At 40.3% G+C, this 19,255-nt stretch overlaps 2 protein-coding genes across 5 annotated transcripts; one reads left to right on the top strand and one right to left on the bottom strand.

The window, feature by feature from the left end:
* Positions 1-1,680: 1,680 nt before the first annotated feature.
* On the bottom strand, positions 1,681-8,786 carry lyar (Ly1 antibody reactive homolog (mouse)). 2 transcript variants are annotated; one of them, XM_044024608.1, is made up of 8 exons: positions 8,138-8,786; positions 7,060-7,174; positions 6,875-6,982; positions 6,684-6,764; positions 5,159-5,480; positions 4,874-4,942; positions 4,678-4,763; positions 1,681-1,972 (listed from the first exon to the last, which is right to left on the bottom strand). In XM_044024608.1, exons 1-8 carry the CDS (start codon positions 8,257-8,259, stop codon positions 1,835-1,837), a joined length of 1,041 nt encoding a protein of 346 aa, XP_043880543.1. In that variant the 5' UTR covers positions 8,260-8,786; the 3' UTR covers positions 1,681-1,834. The 2 variants fall into 2 exon arrangements, with proteins under 2 accessions (XP_043880543.1, XP_043880544.1); XM_044024609.1 differs by having other exon boundaries at positions 4,874-4,936.
* A 50-nt stretch (positions 8,787-8,836) lies between these two features.
* Positions 8,837-14,926, top strand: zbtb49 (zinc finger and BTB domain containing 49). Of its 3 annotated transcripts, none has more exons than XM_044024607.1 (8): positions 8,837-8,898; positions 9,211-9,425; positions 10,364-11,463; positions 12,333-12,379; positions 12,478-12,551; positions 12,732-12,814; positions 13,339-13,500; positions 14,107-14,926. In XM_044024607.1, the coding sequence occupies exons 2-8, from the start codon at positions 9,274-9,276 to the stop codon at positions 14,805-14,807; spliced, it is 2,319 nt and encodes a 772-aa protein (XP_043880542.1). In that variant the 5' UTR covers positions 8,837-8,898; positions 9,211-9,273; the 3' UTR covers positions 14,808-14,926. The 3 variants fall into 3 exon arrangements, with proteins under 3 accessions (XP_043880542.1, XP_043880541.1, XP_043880540.1); XM_044024606.1 differs by having other exon boundaries at positions 8,839-8,894; XM_044024605.1 differs by having other exon boundaries at positions 8,849-9,027.
* Positions 14,927-19,255: the final 4,329 nt, after the last annotated feature.

The raw sequence follows: 19,255 nt of genomic DNA, 5'->3' as shown, positions 1-19,255 counted from the left end.
CGGCTGTGACTGCAGTTCATATTGTAAATTTGGCACTGCAATCGTGTATGTGTGGATGACCCTGGACATGAAGCACTGCTGTGTCACTCTGAGGTGCGATGGATCTCGTTTTTTTTTTGCAGCAGGTGTTAATGAGATGGAAGAACCTGACATCATGAAATTGCACAAGGACAGATTATACACTATCTGGATTACATCTTCCCCAAGGACAAACAACATTAAAACTGGAGCAACATGCTGGAAACATAAGTGGAAGTCTGACCACAAACCCTGCAGAATGCATACCGTAGTAGCTGGCTCTATGCCAGCATTTATCTTCAGTGTCTACCTTTACACAGTACAGACAAGAATCTGTTGATATCTTCATCTGATTTCACTCTCAATTAAAAACTAAGAACGAGGCTACAGCAGGACACGAGGTGAGGGAAAGTGCCCATTTATACATAAAGTAGAATACACTTTATTTAAGACTAATTTTGAACCTATACAGCAGGCCTCACATAAATAAAAGGTTTTTTAATGTTTGATTTTTGGAGCCTGTTGTTTGTGTTGCTGTAAACTAATGCAGTATTTCACAGATATTGAAAATTCACCACCCTCATGACATTTATTTATTTATTTTTTATTCAAGGTTTATGTTTTTAATAGCATGTATAAAACAACCACGGAAGAGCTTAACAGGTTTACAGCACTAACTGTATTGTGCGTGGCACAATCATTTTGGTTTGCGGACAGAACAGGACATTTGAGACCATCATTTCAGGTTTGACGAACACCGATCAACATTTTAAGGTTTTCTGATATTTTATGGACCAAACGATTAATCGAGAAAATAAATCGACATATTAATCGATTATGAAAATAACCGTTAGTTGCAGCTCTAGTGCCATCAAGTTCAGCGCTTGTAGATTAAATTGCTTCCGATGTGAAAACTATGCACACTGCTAATCCTGTTGGTTAATGGTAGAGATTAAATCACAAGCTGTCAATCCAGATTTTCTTTACGGCTGTAAAGACGGGGCTTGGTTTCACTTTCTCTGGAGTATCCTGTGGGGTCTGGATTAAAACAAAAAGCTTCAAGTCATATCGAGTCCCACTGCAGACTAGAAAACACCATTTTAATACTAGCAAACCTGAGTAACAGCTTGACTAATACCCAAAGTATGCAATATACTATTACAGGTGAACAGTGTGATGAATGAGCATCAGTGTTAAACCTGCTGGGATTAGCAGAGCTTCATAAAGCTGGCCAGATTTCCTCCTCTGTGTGTGTGTGTGTGTACATAGGGTAAAGAGGCTGCTCATTCTAGCGGTGGAAAAATCAGACAGCATTAAAACTTCACCTGAGGCTGACACCAAGCATCTCGCTTCTATGGAGCTTCTGTGTCCTTGGCCAAGTGAACCCCGTTCGTGGGTGCCGAGGAATGTGCATTAGCTTTGTCCCGTTGGAGAGTCAAATTCACCTCAGGTGCACCACTCCTGTTTCCCTTCCCCCACTCTCAACATCCAATCCTGCAGATAAGGTGCCACTTCCGAGCCTCACCGTGGCCTTGGAATGTAGGAGAGTAACCATCTTGAACAATTGTCATTTTATACATTAAACAACAACAGACACATTCTGGTGTACACTGGACAACGCATGCTGACCAGGCCCACTGCAATCAGGAACTGGACACCTCATTCAGTTATTAAGAAAAATGGTTTAATCTTCAAGATTATGCCATACGGTGTAAAACTTCCAGGGAAGGACAGTGGGCATCAATAGCCTTACATATTACAATTTTACATGTCTATGAAAATGTACATATGATGTCAGGTGATGGGATAAACAAGTCTACTTTACAAGTTTCACCTTGTCTTTTAAAACTCTAAATTTGGGATTATTATTGATCTTCTTGTTGAACAGTGCGAACACCTCCTCCTCCGTCTTAAAGTTTCCTTCACCAGTGAAAGTGTAGTAGGCCGCCAAAATCTGTGAAGGGGGAACAAACTCTTTAAGGGATAGTTTAGGTTTTTTAATGCGTTTATAATAGGTATCGACACATAGGCTGCCCCACACAGATGCTTGTGGGGCAGCCTATACCCGCTGAAGTCTACTAAATCAGTTTGCTGCTTTTTTCTTTTTAAAAGGGAAACTAAAATCTGTGTTACTTTATTGCTACTCACTCTCCTGTACCAATGTCCATAGTCAAAATCAGCAAATTTACATCATGGCACATATGAGTTGTTGATCCACCACTGCCTGTGAAATGGTGCCAACTCATTGAACCAATTACTTCAAATCTAACTGTCTAAGTCCAGACAGTTAGATTTTAAACTGTCTGGACTTAAACAGATACAAACCTACTCAGTGAGACAGCAGTAGACCAGAAAACTCTATGTCCCTGCAAACTAAAGCCTTTTTTCTATGGATTTTTGTGCAGTGATTTACAAATCTCCCTTTAGAAAAGCTTGTCTTACCACATGATAAAGCAGCAAACTAGGGCTGCACGATAAATTGTTAAAATATTGCGATCTCGATTCACAACTACACGTGATGTCAAGTGACAACGAATGCACTGCATTTATTTCATGAGCTGCATCGCAAATAAACAATCCTATTTTCCTCCACTGATCAGGTGATTCAGTGGAGGTGGAAGCCCGTCTCATAGGTGAACAGGTGTGTTATGGAGAAATAAATACAAAATGAAAGGTGATGATTTCTCACTATTGTACATTTTATGTTAAATATTTTTTTGTATTGTATTGTATTGCTGTTGTGTTAAAACAATTTCCCCACAGGGATGAATAAAGTATTTCTATTCTATGAAAAACCCAGGTGGTAGTGATGAGAATCACACAACCACCCGACCCGAGCTTGTGCCCAAAAATGAGTTTGCACTGGGCTAGACATTCACAGGCTTTCAGCAGTGCTGTCGCTAAATACAGCAGACAGATTTTAGACATTTCGATTAGTGAAAAAAAAAGGTGCCTGAGAATCATGATCTCAATTCTAAGCAAAAAAATTGTGATTCACATTTTTCCAGAATTGTGCAGCCCTACAGCGAACATTACATTACATTACATTACAAAAACACATTATATACAGTGTAATTCAGGATTCCCAGTGTCCTGGAATAGGCCTAGAAATGGTCTGAAATTAAGGCAATTCAGTTTTTAATTCAGGATGGTCTAATCTGATAAATATATCCCATATAAGACTCCAAGCTGCATGAGCGACACCCACTTGTGTTGCATGATACAGGTGATACACATCGTAAGCACTGTGTTCACTTTGGAGCAAAGTTAGCAAGTTGACTAAGGCATTCCATTCCAAAAGCCTGTGATAGTAGGTAATACTAATGGTATTGTAACTGAAATATTAGTTACAATATAATAAATCAGAATTTAATCGAATCGTGGCGAATTGAGACCTTGTGAATTTGAATTGATTCAATTCGATTCAGGAAATTGGTGGCAATACCCTGCCCTATCAGAAGTAAGAGCCTCTTTAAAGGGGACATATTATACCCTATTTCTCCAAGTTAAAATACTTCCCTGGTGTATACTTCCTAATGAACATGTCAGTGACATGCTTTGGTCAAAATACCATATGGATGAAGCACCATAGCAGTTCAATAAACCTGCCAAAACCACCCCTTTCGGAACACTCGGTTTCGTGCATGGTCCTTTTATATGCAAATGAGACACAGGCAAACACACACCCACTTCTTCCGGGGGGTTTCTGATTTGTCCTTGTTACTGCGCTCACTCGCGCAGCTCCTGTTCCCTCCGCTCCATTCCTCTCCCCCTCCCTCCACTAGTTCTCTGACAATATCAACATGGCAGCGTGGGCGGAAAACAGCGAGAGTGCCGTCACAGGAAGATACGTCCTACATAAGGATCGAGCCGAACTGTAAATCAGTTAAAAACACTTAGGGACAGCACCGCTGATCTCTGCATAAACAGCTGCTGTATGTGACTGTATCAGACTGAGTCTGTGCTCATGAAGGACGTACTGAACAAATATGTTTAATTAGGACGTGTCAGAATTTTGAGCTCTATGTGACCTTTTCTTAACAATGTGTGTGTTTGTATGTCGGTGAAATACCTGTGAAATATCAGACTGCTGGCCGCAGTCTGATGCAAAGTGGTGCGAACACACGTTTGCTGACTTTATCCGGCACATTAGCTTCATATATAAAATCCTCTGTAAAACACTGTGCTCCACTGTGCAGCCACCAACAGCACACTTGTCCCTCTGTGTTGACATAATACCGCTCTTCCTCCCTCGCCTGCACTCTCGCAGGGACAAGGTGGAGCAAAGGTGGAGCTCTCCTAGTTACTGGTGGGGCGGTAACATTCGTGGTGAAATGCGGATGCTGCCGTCATAAGCGCAGGGAATTCAACATTGCGTGTTTTATCGCCTATACTTACACTAAGTGGGACCACGAAAACATGACTGAGTATTCTTTTTCTACACTTTGGCGACTGGTAGGGCCTCTAGAGTCCCAAATATAAGTATTAAAATGATAAAAAAGTTGATTTTGTATAATATGTCCCCTTTAATGTGTTCTATAGTCTCTACAGGAGCATACCTTTGTTTAACTACTAATAAAATATTGTGGCAATTGTTTGAAAAATGAATTGGTCAAAAATTTGTGGAAACCCTGGTAATTACAACTGTCCATGCCTCACCTTCTTTCTTAGTTTCTTCACTGATAGTTCCTGGTCAGGCGAGTCTCTCAGTACTGCTTTGATATTCCCCTTCCAGTTGAATTTGCCTGTAGATCAGTCAGAGGCATACATTAACTTCTAGAATATTCCATGCGAAAAAAAAACCCTTTACTCCATAGCTATTAAAAACATTTTAAATCACGGAACACAAAGTTACCTTTGGAAGACGTTTGATCCTCAGTCTCTTCTGACATGGTTATATCAGCAACCTCTGCCATTTCTGCAACTAGGGAAGATGCGATAAATGAAACCCTGAATTACATGCATTAAGACCTCAATTATAAATAGGTGAGTGAGTGAGATTAAAGCATGAATAAACAGGATATAAATATAATAATTACCCTACAGTGTCTACACACCAGTGACTTCCCTCCAGTTAGACAGAAAGAAATGAGTTCTAATATTCCTGACTAACATAACATGGATAACAAAGAAAACTCACTCTTCATTTTCTTGTTAATGGTCTCATTTCCACCATTGCAGCCATTCTGCTCTTCATCTCCATCCTCACTGCTGTGCTTTCTCTTTTTATCGCCTTTCTTCTTCTTGCCTGCATGGTCTTCCTCTTGCTCTTGTGTCACAACGGCCTTCGTGGCTTTCCCACTCTTCTGCTGACGAGCTTCCTTACGCTCCCTTTTGTTCAGCTTCTTCTTCTTCTCAGCATTTGCCTGACCGTTCTGATCCTCATTCTCATTGGCGGGCACGTTGACCTCAGCTGCTGTGTGTTCTTCTTTCTTGGTCTGCTGTGGGACGACCTCCGGAGCCTGACAAGATTGTGGGTTGGGGGGAAAGGAATCAGTTTGGATATCGAAAATATAAATGTGTTAGTGGAAAGCCCTCAGTTCAGAACTACATTAATCAAGTCAACCGCTATGAAAGAAGCATTCCAGTACTGTACGGCCTACATGTGATGTTACCTGTATGCAAAACATTAATGTTTTTGCATGTTTTCAATATACTAGGGAGCATAATGTGCATTAGTTTAGATTACTACATTTATTTATATCAGGGACACTGGCCAACTTACATTAAACTCAGAAAGAGTTAACGTGCTTTTACCAGATTTAGCTAGTGAACAGAAACAATAAAGAACTTATAATGCGTTCCATTTATGTTGGGAGTCTGGGAGTGGCGTTACCCGCGTGACCACCGTGTTCCAGGTGAGAAGTCGGAAACCAAAATGTATCTTGGGCGGGCCACTGTTAGCAATACCAGTCAATAACAGTGCTCTACATGGTATTTTGCTCACAAACAGTGTAGCAACATGGTTAAAAACACTAACTCAGGGTACATGAGTTCTCAAGTTGCACCAAGAGCATACACAGACAAATATAAGCACAGGCAACAAACACCATTTGATTTGACTGGTGCACAAAACTGAACCAACTAACAACGCACTTACATCTAGAGACGCACCAAAACATTTTGGACCAAAATAGTCATGCATGCAAAAACTGTGGCCAGCACCTGCCTCTCTATTCCCACTTAGATTCTGTCCAAGATCAGTTTGAAACACCAATAAAACAGTTCCAACAAGATGTGAGGACACGGTGGAACAGCAGCTATTAAATGCTGGAAAGTCTCTTTGCGCAAAAGCAAAGAGACTGGTGTGCAGGAAAAAAAGGCATGCACCCTTGCTGTTCGATGAAATCCTCTTAAAAGATTCTTAATTGATTATTTTTTTTTTTTAACATGAATATTAATCTATACAACTGCAATGTCTTGACTTTAGTGATGTTAGGACACACAGTCCCAGCCATAACAACAAAATTAGATTTAAAAAAACAAAACAACGGTACAGAATTGGCATAATAATTTCTTTAGGTGTTTTTAAGGTCCTGATTTTCATTTTGGCTAACAATTTTCATTTCAGCACATACCTACTTACATCTTATCAGCAACCAAATCAAATGCACAATGAAACAAACAAGTAACAACAGGAGTAACCTTTAAGTGGCAGAACTTACAGCATCAGCTGCAGCAAGAATGTTCCAGACTTCATCGTGAAGGCTGGCGTTGTTTATTTTAAGACTGTTTTTAATCCAGTTCTGAAGAGTAAGAGTTAAAGAAAAAAACATGAAAATGAGTCAGTGATGCTTTCATGCTGAACTTGACAGTTTGCTTACAATTTGCCATTACCGTCGAATGAAACACCGACCTGAAACTTTGCCTTCTTTCTTGGGACATTTTCATACGTACTGACTTGTCTGAGAACATCCTTTAGCTTCGCACTGATGCCAGGTTTGTTCATGGCCTCGTTGACTTTCTGCAGTCAAAAAAATAGAGTTACAGTGACAAAACAACAGAACAGTTTCACAGATAGACATAATTTGCATATCATACCTGGATCCACTGCTGCTGTTTCACATCTCCTTTGTTGGCCTTGGCCTCATAGCCTTTGCCTCCATACTTCTGATCTTCACTGATACATTTATTGTGGTTCTTGTAATCATCACCCCTGTTCACAGAAAAACAACAAATGTAATTTCCCACTGATATCAAGAAGCAGAGATCACTTGGGCAAAGCCGCGATTAGAAGATTCAGTTAGGTCAAGTCAGTTTGAGTAATTCAGATACATGTGTTTTGTTAATTGTTTTCAACAGAGGGAAACATCTGTTGATGCTGAAACGGTGAAGACGTTAGGGATGGAGTATTCAATTATTCACATCATTATAAAAAAAGCCGATCAGTTACAGTGAATATTCATAGTACATTAAAAAGATACTCATAACACTTGCTAATTAGTGGCGTATTGATTAGCACAAGGTGGCAGATGCAGCAAGCATTCAGTTAGTCAGACTGCATATGCGTTTGCAGAAATTTACAAGGTTTTTTTAGGGGAAATACCCATCCATAGAAGGTGTTTGGCATTACAGCCACTGAACAACTGCAACTAATGTGGGAGCATAGGGAAGTGAAGCAATTAATAAAGTGAAAATGTGCCTCTTTTTACAGTGTGAGGCAATTAAAGTGGTACTTCTACATAATACTGTAACATTAGTGTAACATAAGACAGTGATGCTTTGAATGGACAGTAGTCCATGGTGGTTTCCAAGATGCACGACTGAGGAAATTACTTGAAAAAGCACTTTGAGTTGCCCGTGTATGAAAAATGCTATACAAATAAACTTGCCTTATGAAGGATTAATTCCACATATGGGGGTGACAAGTATGGAAACAGTTCCATCATTCATACCGAAATCAAAAATGATCAAAAGGGCTATTCAGTACCCTACAGAACTGTTTCACTTTATGATCATGTGTAACATTATCTTTTTTTTTTTTATTTAACGTTTACAATAATTGTTATGGTAATAATATGGCTTATGGTTACCATTGGATAGTAGCCTAGGATTTATTGTCCCTATGTTTTCATTTTATCAGCAGGCGAGGAGAAGACAGGAAGCATTTGGACCTTACCAGAAGTCTTTTCCACAGTCGATGCAGGACAGGACCTGGCAACCCCGGCACATGCTCACGTGTTTATCCACTTGAGCCTTTTTCAGTGATTCGCCACACGCGTTACATGTGAAAAACACCATTTTGTTAATAAAATATTTTAAAAAGACACTGATAAACTGTCTGTCTGCTACTGAAACTCCAGCGCGAGACCTGTCCCTGCGCTAATACGAGCTAATGATGGCGAAACAAATGAAACGCTAACGCCACAGAGAGCTGGCAGTTGCTTAACTAGGCCGCAGTCGGTATTCTATCAAATCGTATAAACACAACGAGCTAAATTTGTTTCTGTTTCAGCGTCTCGCTCAAACGCAACGAGGCTTCTCATTCCTCTTCTTGTCCGCATTTACTTTTCAAAACACACGTGACCGTGCCGACGCACAGTAGCTTCATCCTTAGTTTTCCGGGTGAAAAAAACAACCTAAGAGTAGTTCCTACCTGAGTGCGCCGAATTTGTTTTCTAACATTGTTTACGGTGAAAATCCGTGTGCTCACGTGTACCATGTAGTGTACGTGTAAATCGCACGTGTATCATGCAATGTACACAATTTTGTGTCAAATATATAACACAATCCCGCGCGATAGATTTTCTAACTTTTTTGGGGGCTGTTGGCTGTTTTCTGGTCGTCATACGAACTGCTGCACCAGGAAGTGACGCAACGTTCTTGTACTCAAAAAAAGTGACCCATCAGCCCAACAAGAGGTGGAAATCTTTAAAGTAGGTCTGGACGTGTCTTCACTGACGTTACTCAATTTACCAAACGCAAGGACTTGTATTTCGGTTTAGAGTGTCTATCTTTAACGCGACACACACACCTCGTCTCGCTGTGGCTCATTAGCATAGCTTGTTTGTAAGTGCTGTCCAATTTTTGCATGGGAGGTCTCATTATGTTGTTATGGTCAGGTTGTTTAATTTGACTTGTGAATATCAACATTCTAAAGGTTTAAGGTTGCCAGCACGCGTTACTCCTCGTGTATTTTAACTAGCTAATGAGCAGGATTTATTTGTGTGTTTGTATGTCATTGACCAACAGTTTGATGGGGGAATTGGAGCAGAGTGCATCAGCAGCAGCAGTTTCAGTATCAACACAGTGACTATGGACAGTCTGTCCAGCCACAGCTCGTACCTGCTGCAGCAGCTCCAGGAGCAGAGGATCCAGGGTCTGCTGTGTGACTGCATGCTGGTGGTCAAAGGGGTCTGCTTCAAAGCCCACAAAAATGTCCTGGCTGCTTTCAGCTCCTACTTCAGGTGGTGTACTGTCTACTACTACTCTTTTCTTTTTAATTGAAGAAATAGTTAAGGTTTTTGTACTGTGTTACTATGTGGTACTGACTCATATTAAGCACTAACTGGGACTGATGTCACCCCTAATGTTCACTACGCTGGAAGATGGTTAGCAATACCAGTTGTTAATATCACTCACAAAAACGGTGCAGCAACACGTCAATGGTTAAAAATTAAACAGTATTATGTGTACAACTTGGAATCCTGAACTTGGGGTTTGGGAGGTTGCTCCAAATTTCCAAGTTGGAGTTCGAGGAGTTCAAAAACTCGGAATTTCCGAGTTCCGACCATAAAACATTTACACATAACATATTTTAGGCATTTAATAAAACAAAAGCCTCACCCTTTATTATTATTATAGGTGAAAGTATGTATACAGCTCCTTCTCCTGCACCAAAGTCCTCACAAGGATATGGGAGGATATGGAAGCTATGGTCTGCTGTTGCTTCTTTTAGTAAGTTTCTGTTGCTCAGGTAAATGTGAATAAATACTAAAATTAAAACAAATAACACATGTGAACTTGCTGATGGAGGCAGAAGTTGATCAGCAACTGTGTGTGCTATGAAGTAAATTTGCTGATTTTGTGTGTGCAGGTTGAAAAATAGTGTAGACCCCTTAGTGTTGAAAATAATCACTTTCACATTGCAGTGCACATATGGACAATTCGGTACAGTGGCAGCACAATGCTTTTCGATTATTATCTCTTTCCTAAGCAGTAATTTTACTTTTGGTGATGGACATTTTCAATTTCTTTACAAAGAAATTATATGAAACTTCACTTTAATTTATCTGAAAAGAAATGTGTTAGTTCATATGTATTACCTGACTGCTTATATTGATTGATGAAAATGTAGATTTTATTATTTATTATTATTATTATTATTATTATTATTATTTTCCAGGACTCTCTTCCAAAATTCCCCCAGTCAGAAGAATGAGGTGTTCAACTTGGTTATCCAGGATGTCAGTGGCATTGGCCAGATATTGGACTACATGTACACCTCCCACCTTGATATCAACCAGGATAATGTACAAGCGCTCCTGGATATCGCCCAGTGTTTGCAGGTCCCAAACGTGCAGAACATGTGTAACTCTTTCCTCAAGCCTTGTCCTCCACCAGTGGAAATACAACCGTTTACTCTCCCAGGCATGCTGGGCACTGAGCACGACTGCCTCTTGGGGAGCAGTCTTCCTCACGACGTTGACCTCCACTGTCCCCCTGAATCCCAGCGGCACGGTCCCAGCAGTGACACGGACCACACCAAGAGGGCGCCATTTTCTCTGTCGACCAGCAGCTCCAGCTGTGACACGGCGAGCAACATTCAGGCGCCTGCAGAAAAACAGTTAATCCATGGCTACAAACTCCGGAACTTCTACAGCAAACAGTACTTCAAACAGACTGCACTTGAGACTAATAGTGCGTCCTCAAACCAATGCCCAGGTCCTTTGGTGGTGGTGGAAGAGCAGCAGTGTCAGCTTGGGGTCAGCCAGGGACTTAACAACGCACCTGTAGTTCAGCCTCATCCACCCAGTGCGTCTGCGGCCGTGGAAAAGAACCCTGTCTCCTCTTTAATGCCATCAGAAAATCTGAACACCATCAACTCTGACTCAGCGGATTCCATGCTCAACAGGCCAGTCCGCCCAAAGAAGGCTGTTTACCTGAAAAAATACAACTACCTCAGGTCTCAGAAAGCCCTGGAGGAGATGTGTGCTGAGTCTGTGAGCGAACCCGTCCTTAGCTGTCCCAGAGAGAGTCACCGGGAGGAGGCTGTAGTCCAGACTGAAACCTCAGAGGCTCCGGTTAAAAGCGCTGCCGCAGAGGAGGAGAAAGTTCCAGAGACTGACACGGCTCCGCAACGTCCCAGTCCTCCACCTGTGTCCAAGGAAGAGCAAAGTCTGAAGCCACAGCCACACACAGGACACAAACAATACTCTTGTGATGTGTGTGGGAAGATTTTCAAGCACCCGAGCAACCTGGAGCTACACAAGCGCTCACATACTGGTATTTACGGTTTATAATCACCCAATAAGCACTCATGGTTTACAATAACACATTTATTAAACATGGTAATGGTGTTCAATCATTACTATGATTGTGTATTAATATTTACACACTTAGTTTCAGTGGTATACGGAGTACAGGAAAATGTCAGTAAAAAGTACCAGCACAACATCAGAAAATGACGTTGGTTGAAGCTAAAGTTTGTTCTAATACTATGATACTATTACTGATGACTACTACTACTACTACTACTATTAAAGCAGGTTACAATTTAGCAACATTTTCTGGTAAAGGTGCAGCTGAATGTCCCTCATCTCACCGATGTAGCCTTCTGTTAGCATCCAGATGTTTAGCTTGTCTGTTGCGGGCTATTGTAAAAACATGGTGGTTCAAAAGGCTGGCCGATATAAAAATCTCACAATACAAAATCATTCGTACATTCACGGGATTGTACTCTGACCAAAACAATTAATTAAGATTAAAAAGTATATTAGAATTTTTTCAAGTCAATTAAAATAGTTTTGTATGTGGCAGCCATCTTGGAATTCTAACTCGGCGGTACGTGAGGTTGCGCTGGGTACAGGGACGACCCGTTACCTCAGAAATTCCGAGTTCCTAATGGAACTGCAGAAAGGCCTGTAGGGAAAATAATGACGTCATTAAATTGTTGCAGCTCTCATTTGGGAGTTTTTTGCAGCTTGTTCTTATTCAGCTTATTCAGAAATTTGAAGTGGGCGGGGTTAATGAGCAACTTTTGTCATTCCCTTTGACTTCCCAGGAGTTCTGCAGTTGAGTTTCTCGTGAAGTCTGAAATGTCCTGCTCAGAACTAACCATTTAGAAGCCTTGAATCATGTGTTTGTCGTCGCAGGTGAGAAGCCCTTTCAGTGTAACGTTTGTGGAAGAAACTTCTCACAGGTACAGTCTGGTGTAGTTTTTTCTGATTTCCGACAGTTGTTGTTATGTGGTCAGACGATTTTAACATGTACAAATGATTTGTTTTGTTTGTTTTACAGGCTGGAAATTTACAGACTCATTTGCGGCGACACTCTGGAGAGAAACCGTACATCTGCGAGTTATGTGGTAAAAGGTTAAGTATCTCCTTTTTAATCCTTATTTCAGTTGTCCTTAATACTCCTTTTTCACTGTGTGTTTACACTGAACGCTTTAAAAGCTGGGCAGTATAAGGATTTCAGTTACACTAATACATTAACCTGAACAGACTCATTTCAAGTGCATTTTTATCCTAATATTCACCTGTGATGTTCAGTTTTACAGCATCAGGAGACGTTCACCGTCACAAAGTTGTGCACACCGGAGAGAGGCCACATCTGTGTGATATATGTGGTCGAGGTATGTGACTACTTTCACCACCACGTCTGTTTCTTTCATGATTTGATTAAATTATATTCCAGTTCAGCTATTATTGGATCATCGTGTACTAAATGATCCATAAGTAATTAATCGCATGGATTAATAATTTGTAAAGAGAGACTACATTAGGGCTAGTGCATCGCAGTACGAGCCTCATTACCGGGCCCTAAAGGGTGGGAACTATTTACTCATGAAACAACATATTTCAGAGGAAACCAGGGACAAGAGACATCTACTAACAGCAGGTTTTAATGCAGAATTCTTTCAATGGAAAATAATTCAGCCAGACTATTACATGACATTGGTGAGAGTGATTGTGATGCAAATAGATACATTATTGTTATTATTGTCTGCATAAATGTATTCATTTTGCAAGAGAGAAGCTAAGAAGCAAGTTTTCAGATTCATACAAGACTATACAATTTACTGGTATCCATGGCAAAAAGTGTGACACTTTTTCTTTTTTTCTTTTTTTCTCTTTTACTCGCACGTTTATTGCTCAGGATTTAACAATTTAAGCAATCTGAAGGAACACAAGAGGACTCACGCTACAGACAAGACGTTCACCTGTGACCAGTGTGGAAAATCCTTCAACACGCACAGAAAGCTTCTGAAGCACAAGACTCGACACACCGGAGATAAACCACACATCTGTGCCACATGTGGTAAGTCTTTCTTCATTATGAAAGTATTTTTATGTTTTCGATTTTGCAGATTCTACTAAAGAAAATGTTTAAAAATTTAGTAATATATAAAAGTCTCTTTCAAAACAATCCACTGTAAGTTCCAGTAGGTTTAAACCCTTCGTAAAAAAAGGGGGACGGTCATGAGTATTCAGTTATTCAATTATTCACTTGATTATAAAAATATTTTTAATATATTTAAAAGATACAAACAAAAAGCAAATGTATCCACTCCAATAACTACCTAATGTGTGGCACTTCTGTTACCACAAGGAGGCAGCAGCCTCAAGTGATCAAGGTTACGAGGTTTCTTGAATGCATCTTGAAACTGCTCCTCAAAGCTCAACATGCTGATTTATATGGATCACATGTAGAAGGAAGTGTTTTGTTCCTGCACATACACTAATGAGACCCTACATATAGACAGTTATAATATTATGGAGTTATAGTGGAGAATTGAGATGGTTTTATACTAACAAAAACAAGAATTTGTTCTGCTCTGATTGCCTTGATGCCTTTTTTTTTTTCTTCTTTTTTTTAAAATTGAAATTGAATGTCTTTTTACTCGCTTCGTTTCTTTCAACGCAGGAAAGTGCTTCGCAGGCTCAGGTGACCTGCAACGTCACATACGCACGCACACCGGCGAGAAACCGTACATCTGTAACGCCTGCGGTCGGACCTTCAGCCGCTCAGCCATGTTGAGGAAACACAGCACCAGGCACTGCAAGGGAGCGCTGGCCGACAGCCCGACTGCCAACACGGAAGAGCAGATGCGTCGCTCAGACGGAGCAGTGGCGTTCTCTAAAGCTGTCAGCCACAGTAAATCTTCTGCCTCCACCAGTGGGCAGCAATTCCCCAGTACAATGCCCCACTCAGGACTGGACAAACCCTCACAGTCACCACCCACACCTTCACCTTCTCCCACTATGCACCTCAGCCCGGCCTCTCCCCCGACCTCCCTCCCAGAGCTCCGCTCCCTGGTCCCACATCATCTCCTCTCCTCCAACCACCAGGAGAAAAGTGACCCCACCAAGCTGACCAAACAGCAGCTGTGTCAGGAGGCCGTGTATGGGCCGTACGTGGAGAATGGGAGTATGTCAGTGGAGATGGGTAGAGGTGTGGCGGGGAGGTCCTACCTGCCTCCCACAGACAATCACTGTAGTTCATCCTCCAACAGGCCTAACAGTGGTCAGTCCTACAGGTCCAGTGATGGTCAGTTTATCTCCAGTGTGACTCTGTGGGGCCTGGCAATGAAAACGCTGCAGAATGACAATGACATGGAGCAGTAATAAAAGACCAGCACGAGATAATAATAGTGTTTGATTTAGAATGTGACCACATTGCTCTTGATTGTATGAATCTGTTTTTTTATGAAAATGGCAGCTTGAATATTAAATGGTAAATGGTCTGTATTTATTCAGCGCTTTTCTGACCTCTCAACTTTGCTTTACACGACTACACTACAGTCATTCCACACACTGGAAGTGTGTGAATGCATTCTGAGCCAAACGGTTCAAATCTAAATCGATGCCCATTCATTACAGATCAGGTTTGACAGCTCACACCTCCATCAACAACAACAGAAAGCATCATATTTGTGAGTCCACTCTCTGACGCTCATATTGCACGGCCACGTTCAGATTCCAGTGTTCAGTGATGAGTTTAGTATAAATTATAATGTTCACTGTGTAACAAATCAGCCTCAGATGAGTTTGTAATAGTCCTTCAGTGTATTGTGATTGAAGCGAGACGACATCTGAACAACAGTTGAAACTCTTTTGTGCCTACAGAGGGAGCTAGAGCTCTACATTACACAATTACACAAACAAGGACATCTGTTGTAGTGCGTCTCAGACACTGTAACCTCACAGGTGACGTTTGTTATGAAACTAATCAATGGCATCACTTCATTTATCTCACGGAACATTATGTGTGTGAGCTCTGAGCCGCTGCAGGTGAACGTGTGAACATTTTGTTTGTTGTCGAGTGTGAGTTCGATTCAGTGAACTCTGTTTAATGTGAGGAAAACGCACTCGCCACAGGACACGCGGCAGATAATTGGCTGTCATTGTTTCAGCCTCCGTTAGCCTTTGCCTGCTGGATTAGTTGCCTAGCAACACATTGCACAAGTCTGTTATCGTCTCTCTGTTACCACTTTATTCCTCTTTTCCTTCGCTCCTTTTACACTCAAGAATGTAGAAGGTCAATTTTGTTTTAGGGAAAATTTCAATTTCTCTCTCAGGACATGGAAGTACTTGATATCAGTAACTGCGGGATTGTGGTGTTTTGATGATCAGTATCTAAAGTTAGACGCTGTGTACCACTGTGCTTTGCCTTTTATTACTGAGTTTGTGATTGGCCAGGTTTACCTGGTTAGATAAAGGATATACAGTATAGTATATACAGTACATGTGTATAGACTTGGAGTATTTTTTATTTGAAGCAGTGGACAGTAGTCTGTCGTCTGCTGATCGTGAACGCGTTCTCGGCGTGTGAAGAAAACCCTTTTTGTCACTTTCAGCAGAGCAGGGGAACAAATCTACAGCCCAGTAACACCAACCATGGTTACCGCACACTGTCAGTGAGCGAGAGACAGATTTTAGCCATTTAACAAAAGTCCCCTGATAAAATCTTAGCCAACATAAGTCTCTTAAGAACATGTTCATTTTGCTGTTATAACTAAAGTATAAACAGAGACACAGGAGTTCCTGTGGGTTATTCCAAGTCTTATTCCGATAAGTCTGGCTCATTTAAGTGGGAATTCTGTTCCATCATTGTGGCTTAAATGAATTGCTGCCCAGTGACTATAGTAACTAGTGCTGGTGAACATGTCTGCTCTGGACCAGGCTAACTGTCCAGCTTTGTTTAGCTTTGTCTCACAGAATGTCTCAAAGGTGGAAACAGACTCCCGAAAAGAATAGATGAAAGGAGGTCCTCTTCACGTCCGGAGGACCAGCACCTCCCTCCATCTCGGTGCCCGTGTGTGGTCATGTATGTTAAAATCCCAAGTCTCCACCTCACCTGCCTCATCACTGCCACACCTACCTGGACCACACCCCTAATCCTATATAACCCGCCCCTTCCGCCCTTTGACCCCCCTATTTTCCCTCCAAACTATCCACGAGAACAAAGGGACACTGGCTGTGAGTTGTATGGCCGTTCACTCATTTAATGAGTCATTTGGTTGATACTACATATTGTTTGAAGAAATACTTATTGTTTGTGTTTCATTATACTAGATTCCTGAGTTTACTCCCTTGCTAAAGAGAGGAAAGTAAGAGTGGATGCATTATTGATGTAAGTCTAAGACAACCTCATTTCTTATTGTAGATTGTAATATTTCCTTTATCATTTTCATATAGACAAAATCATCCACCATTACTACTACATTACTATCTCTTCTTGTGCTGTAGACAAACAGCTCCTCCAGTGTTGCTATGTGAAACTGCAGCGAGTGACTTTGAGGGTGAATTATCTCCCACCATGACGCTCCCTTCTCCTCCCCGTCTCCCCATCACGCTGAAGTTAATCCCGATTATGTGCGCTATCTCACTGGTGCCGAATGAGCCCAGCGCTAATTCCATTTCACCCAGAAACATTTCCAACGCTTGCCTTTTGTTGTGTGAAATGTAGGAATTCCTCCAATTCAGCCGTCACATGTAACTGCAGCAGAAATGTCACACATTTTTGCTACTACTTTAACCAAATGTGCATCATTTGTGTTCTTTTTGTTCCATCTCAGCTTTATTTGTATAACACGTGTCATTCACAGGAGCAACTGCACGCGCTTTAGATGCAAACAAAATAACAGAACATATGAAATTATTTGTAAACAATATTCAGTAAGTATTTAGTTGGTTCGACAACATCTGACAACACCTTATAAACTGGGAACCAAAGTCATGTGATCAGAAATACCGTATATTAGTCAGATGGAAAGAGGAAAAAACAGAGGAAAAAACAATCCAAACATCAGAATTACAAAACAGAGAGAAACATAAGACAATTTTTAACATGTGGAATTGTGGAGCAGAAACAAGAGAAAAGAAACAAACGTTTAAAATGTCACCAAAATCAGAAAGAAACAGGAAATAGGGAAATAGAGAAGGGAGGTTGAAAAAACACCATCTGAACACGTACCTGTCTCTTCTCCATTACATCCACAGTCGGACGCTGGATCCCGACCACAGACCCAGCCCCACCACAACCCCCCCCAACAGCCTGCATTCACCCTGGGGTTTGCTGTTTCTCTCCCACTGTACGGTGATGAACAACAGAGCTTATACATGTTGACCCACTTTTTAAAGATGGTGAACTATCGTGACCCACAGAGCAAAACTTCTTCATTTTATGCATACTATTTAAATCCTATTCATATAAATCTCTTGTTTGGGGACCCCAAAAGAAATTTCCTGTGACCCCGCTATGGGTCAGGACCCAGTCGTTGGGAACCACTGTGATACAGGCAGTTCAACCACCGCTCTCCATCATGTCTGAGAGAAAAGATCCTTGCTCAGAGTCTGTCTGATGTGTTACGGTGAAAATATTAGCCTATCAGATTTAATGATTCGCTAATTGCATGGGCAGAGGCCTTCAGGCTGTGTGTGTGCGTGTGAGTGAGACAGAGAGGAGGCAGTGAGACACGGGGGGATGCTGTAAAATTAGCCACACTGTCAGATCAGAGCAGTTTGCACTCAGCTTTAGAGAAATTGTCATCAGCCAAGGAAGAGAGTCTTGCTCTCTATCATCTGGCCTGCAGTGAGATTTAGCCTGATTGTCACATATGTCATATATATATGTATGTATATATAGTCACTTATATATATATGTATATATATATATAAGTGACAATGTATGTATATGTGTATATATATATGTATATATGTATGTATATATGTATATATGTATATATAAGTGACAATATATGTATATACATACAGTATATAGTCACTTATACATGTATATATATATACATATATATGTGACTATATATACATATATATGTATATATATGTGACTATATATACATATATGTATATATAGTCACATATATATGTATATATATATATGTATATATATGTGACTATATATACATATATGTATATATAGTCACATATATATGTATATATATACATATATATGTGACTATATATACATATATAAGTGACTATATATGTATACACAAATATATACATATATTGTCACTTATATATATAAGTGACAATATATATATTTATATATGTATATGTATATATATATACATATATGTATATAGATATATGTATATATATATATACGTATATATACATATATATGATATAAATATTATAAACATATAAGGAAATTAAAATATTCAATAAAATTATACATTAACGAATATATAGACAGTTATACAATAAGCTTAGAATAAAGCACACGATATTATAGTACATTTAAAAAACGCCACAGATACACAAGGAATAAGAAATAAAAACAATTGAACGCAGGTGTGCAGTTGTGTGCACAGCTAAAGTGCCATAGAAGATGAATATCTTTTATTTGCTCAGACAAAAATGAGAACATTGATGCCACTAAAGAGCAGCAAAACGTGTCTTCTAATGCCTTTAGAACAAGCATTTTATTTCAATAACATGTCAGAATAAAAACATTTCTTTTATTTCATTGTCATCCTAAACATCACGTCTCTGACAGACATAAGATCTATAGGATCTAGGCTTTAAATGGAATCTTTTGCAAC

This window comes from Solea senegalensis, linkage group LG4, assembly GCF_019176455.1.
Source record: "Solea senegalensis isolate Sse05_10M linkage group LG4, IFAPA_SoseM_1, whole genome shotgun sequence".
NCBI classification, from domain to species: domain Eukaryota; kingdom Metazoa; phylum Chordata; class Actinopteri; order Pleuronectiformes; family Soleidae; genus Solea; species Solea senegalensis.
The sequence above is the reverse complement of the archived record's forward strand: the minus strand, read 5'-3'. Positions and strand labels throughout refer to the sequence as shown.

Excerpts from the sequence above, each read along its gene's own strand:
- lyar (XM_044024608.1), bottom strand. The coding sequence starts at position 8,259 with ATGGTGTTTTTCACATGTAACGCGTGTGGCGAATCACTGAAAAAGGCT. Across the intron at positions 7,175-8,137 it reads GACTGTGGAAAAGACTTCTG|GGGTGATGATTACAAGAACC; the intron begins GTAAGGTCCAAA and ends TTCTGTGAACAG. Across the intron at positions 6,765-6,874 it reads GAAAGAAGGCAAAGTTTCAG|AACTGGATTAAAAACAGTCT; the intron begins GTCGGTGTTTCA and ends CTTACTCTTCAG.
- zbtb49 (XM_044024607.1), top strand. The coding sequence starts at position 9,274 with ATGGACAGTCTGTCCAGCCACAGCTCGTACCTGCTGCAGCAGCTCCAG. Across the intron at positions 11,464-12,332 it reads ACACAAGCGCTCACATACTG|GTGAGAAGCCCTTTCAGTGT; the intron begins GTATTTACGGTT and ends TTGTCGTCGCAG. Across the intron at positions 12,552-12,731 it reads TGCGAGTTATGTGGTAAAAG|TTTTACAGCATCAGGAGACG; the intron begins GTTAAGTATCTC and ends TGTGATGTTCAG.